The 4,536-nt window shown below is 38.8% G+C and overlaps 1 protein-coding gene across 2 annotated transcripts in view; it reads left to right on the forward strand.

Annotated features, from left to right (window-relative positions):
* Positions 1-4,536, forward strand: part of LOC106872720 (tetratricopeptide repeat protein 30A) — a 28,577-nt gene that overhangs the window by 2,754 nt on the left and 21,287 nt on the right. For both annotated transcript variants that reach the window (XM_014919802.2, XM_014919803.2), the window contains exons 3-5: positions 467-676; positions 1,862-1,918; positions 3,207-3,275. In XM_014919802.2, the coding sequence (XP_014775288.1) occupies positions 467-676; positions 1,862-1,918; positions 3,207-3,275 (336 nt within the window). The remainder of the gene's footprint in view (positions 1-466; positions 677-1,861; positions 1,919-3,206; positions 3,276-4,536) is intronic.

Consider the following 4,536-nt stretch of genomic DNA (forward strand, 5'->3'; position numbering starts at 1 on the left):
TGTGTGTGTGTATGTATATGTATATATAAATGTTATTTGCAACAAAATAGCAATTGATAATATTCAAAATGTATCAAAACAAAAGTATATGAAAATAGAAATTTTATACATCATCTAAATGCTAAAGAGACTTCTGAAGTACCTTGTATATGTATATACAGGAGGGTACTGAAAAGTTCCTGGCTTTGGGTGAAAGAAAATACAAGAGGATCAGTTAATTACAAGTTTATTCAACATATTTCCCTCTCAAATTCACACCTTATTGCTGTAGTCCTTCAGTTTTACAAAGCCCTGGAAAAGAACTCAGAAGGTTGGGCCTCCAACCAGGCCTTTTGTGATACCCTTAAAGCCAGGAACTTTTCAGCACCCCTCATATATATATGTGTGTGTGTGTGTGTGTGTGTGTGTGTGTGTATTTTAAACTCACATTGTTTAACTATTTAACTTAGAGTTTTCCATTCTCCAGTCACGCGCTGCGCTATCTTTGCTGGGATACTGCCATTTTCAACTGCAGAGCTTTGTCGATGCTGCAGACTGCTATGAACAACTGTCCATTCTACATCCAGATGTTGAGAACTACAAACTTTATTATGCTCAATCATTATATAAAGCATGTCTTTACCAAGAGGCAATGAAAATCGCTTGTCAAATTGAGAGTTCAGATTATCAGGTGAAGGTATGTATTACAACGTATAGATATCAATTATTTCTCATTGTTATTCACTTCAATTTTTAAAATTGTGTTTGATTCTCATGAATTTCCAGGTACAAGCATTTAACGAACTTATAAATAAAAGATATTGGTGTATCCCAGGCAACATGGTCATGATCTGTTACAGAGAGATGTGACAGGGTGATGCCATAGTAGGATGGTGAGAGGGGATGCTATGCTAAGAGAAGTAAGGCTGAGCTAGGAGGTTCATTCTTTCCTCTTAGCTATATATATATATATATATATATATATATAGGCACAGACATGGCTGTATGGTTAGAAGCTTGCTTCCCAACCATGTGGTTCCAGGTTCAGTCTCACTGTATGACACTTTGGACAAGTGTCTTCTACTATAACCTCAGGCCGACCGAAGCCTTGTGAAAGAAGCCCGTTATATGTGTGTCTTTATGTCTGTGTTTCTCCTCCTATCACTGGTTTGGCAGTAGTGACCAGTAGAATAAAATACTAGGCTCAAACAAAAAAAAAAAAGGTCCTGGGGTCAATTTGTTCAACTAAAAAAAAATCCTTCAAGGCAGTGCTCCAGCATGGCTGCAATCAAACGACTGAAACAAATAAAAGAATAATACCAGGAAGCAATAAACCACAGAACTCAGTATACAATGGCGGGTTATTTTTTAAAAATAAAATGCTAGTTAAGTGGTTCAAAACTGCCAGTACTCCGAGTTTCACACAGGTGCTCTTGCAGCTGATGTTCTGAGTTGTTTTAGGAGTTTGGCACCTTTAACTCACCTTGTTCTTCTTCTTCTTCTTTTGACTTCTTCATCTGACAAAATGATCTGTTTTTACTCAACAAGACCTAACTATTCTAAATTGATTGTTTGTGGTGGAGTTTGGAAAGAAGAGAATTTATTGCTTGAAATGTGATAGAAGGACATCTAAGCACTGACTCTCTGGTTATGTCATAATAAGAAAATTTATGTGTATTTGTGTGTGTGGTTGTAATATGAGATCCTTGAATTAAAATCATATGTGATTTGTTAAACATCATTACAGAATTTCCTTGTAAGGTTTCTTCTAAATATTGCAGAAGAAATAAATGTACATGTATCCACAAACCCATTTTAGTTCATTGAAATTTAATTTAATGTTTAGCACAGTATTTTATATTTGATGTGATTTTTTTTTCAGGTTACCAAACTGCAAGCTGCTATAAAATATGGGGAAGAGGACCTTCCTGGGGCAAAAGTAAGATTTGCTTCAAAATGTCTAAAACTAGCTTTAATAAACTGTTCTCTCTTTTTCTGTCTTACCCTCCCCTTTATATGCGTTTGTGTGTGTACGTATGTATGTACATTTATGCATGTGTCTGGTATGAATTAATATTTACATCAATAAAAGGGTATTGGGTGGTTGAAATGGCAGGGTGTTAGGCAAAGTGCTCTTCCAGTATTTCAATGCTGACATGGGCTGGATGGGGTGTCATGATCCAAGACAGTTCTTATTTAGATTTACTGTCTTCTAGATGGGTACACATGACTCAGTGGTTAGAGCATCTGACTCACAATAATGAGGTAGTGAGTTCGATTCCCGGACCAGAATGTGTGTTGTGTTCTTGGGCAAGACACTTTATTTCATGTTGCTCCAGTTCACTCAGCTGTAGAAATAAGTTGTGATGTCACTGGTGCCAAGCTGTATTGGCCTTTGCCTTTCCCTTGGGTTACATTGGTGGCATGGAGAGGGGAGACTGGTATGCATGGGTGACTGCTGGTCTTCAATAAACAACCTTACCTGGACTTGTGCATTCATGACCGAAGGGGGTCTTTTAGATGAGTCAGAAGTTCATGTCTCTCTCATATCATCATCATCATCGTTTAACATCCGTTTTCCATGCTAGCATGGGTTGGATGGTTCAACCAGGGTCTGGAAGCCAGGAGGCTGTACCAGGCTCCAGTCTGATCTGGCAATGTTTCTACATGCCACCAATACGGAAGCCAGTCAAGGTGGTGCTGGCATCGGCCACGCTTGGATGGTGCTTTTTACGTGCCACCGGCATGAGTATCACAACTACAATTTCCATTTGATTTTTATTTTGATGTTGATGTACTTCACTCAAGGTCTCCTCAAGCACAGCAGGTCGCCCTACAATCCAAGGCACTTGAATGGGCTGGGGCTGGGGCTGGTTATGTGTAGCTGGTGTAGGATACGCCGTGAACTCACTTTATTTGCCGGGTCTTCACAGTCACAGCATATCTCCAGAGGTCTTGGTCTTTGCCTCATATGTTTCAATTTTTGTATGCTTTCTACAGCTAGATGTCCCTCTAACACATTCACTTTGTATTTCACTATAACAACAACAACAAAACTGAAGAGCTCTCTTGACCTTCTGGTGTGTCTGGTCAGTCAATGTAGCCAAGGAGAGAAAGAACGGTGGGGAATGAGAGTGTGATGTCATCAGGGCCAGGGTAAATGAATGAAAGGACCGAGGGTTATGTGAACTTGCTATTAATGTTAAATTTTTATTAATTTTCTACAGGCTCTGGTTGACCAATGTCCACCACAGGATTCTGACACTGAATTAAATCAAGCTTGTATCTTATTCAAGGTTAGTAAGACATAATGTAAATGTTTTAAAATCCTTTAGGCAATTCAAGTGGGAAGTTAGGCAAAATATATAACGTGAAGCCAATGAATTGAAATACATGGCCACCGTGAGAAATATTGTCATGAAAGGATTACTGAAATATTTTCACTGGAGTTCTAATAATTAATAGCTAGCAATTAAATCTCTGGAGACATGCAATGTATCTTTGGATGAAAATTTAAAAAAATATTTATCATATTTGTTTTTAGATAATTCCATCTTTTGCTTGTTTCAGTCGTTAGACTGTGACCATGTTGGAACACCACCTTCAAGAGCCTTAGGTCAAATGTATGAACCCCAGTACTTATTCTATCAGTGTACTTTGCTGAACCACTAAGTTATGGGAACATAAACACACCAACACTAGTTGTCAAGTGATGCTGGGGAACAAGCACACACATGACGGGCTTCTTTCAGTTTCTATCTACCAAGTCTGCTCACAAGGCTTTGGTATGCCTGAGGCTATAGTAGAAGACATTTGCCCTAGCAGTGGGACTGAACCTGCAACCATGTGATTGGGAAGCACACTCCTTACCACACAGTCATGCACCATCATCTAAGATGGTTGAGTTCAAATCCTACCCAGGTCAACTTTGCCTTTCATCCTTTCAGGGATCAATATCATAAAGTACCAGTTCAATACTGGCTTGATGTAATCAACTCACTCAAAATTGCTGACCTTCTGCTTAAATCAGAAACAGTATTATCTTAGATGTTTCCATTATCAATTTGTCTGTTTGACCGTCTTGCTTGCATGCAAAGGATGTTTCTTTTTTTTTTTTAATATAATTATTGACCTATTTTTATTTTTTGACCTCATATCAACTTGCCCAAATCAGCAAAGCTACGAAAAGGCATAATCTGATTTTTTAATGCAATTTCTGAAGGCGTACGAACCACATGGTTCCAGGTTCAGTCCCACTGCATGGCACCTTGGGCAAATGTCTTCTACTATAGCCTCGGGCCGACCAAAGCCTTGTGAGTGGATTTGGTAGACGGAAACTGAAAGAAGCCTGTCGTATATATGTATATATATATATATATATATATGTGTATCTCCCTTTCTCCCTTCCCCATTTTCACACTACATACGTCAAGATCACCAGCATTCTACCTCCTACACACAGCCCCTCGTTCCCGATCACCGTTTGTTATCTCCCCCTTTCTTAGCTCTCCTGAAATAAGAATTTCTAACTTCCGGTCAGCCATTGTTATGATCGGC

Source organism: Octopus bimaculoides, chromosome 1 (assembly GCF_001194135.2).
Source record: "Octopus bimaculoides isolate UCB-OBI-ISO-001 chromosome 1, ASM119413v2, whole genome shotgun sequence".
Lineage (NCBI taxonomy): Eukaryota > Metazoa > Mollusca > Cephalopoda > Octopoda > Octopodidae > Octopus > Octopus bimaculoides.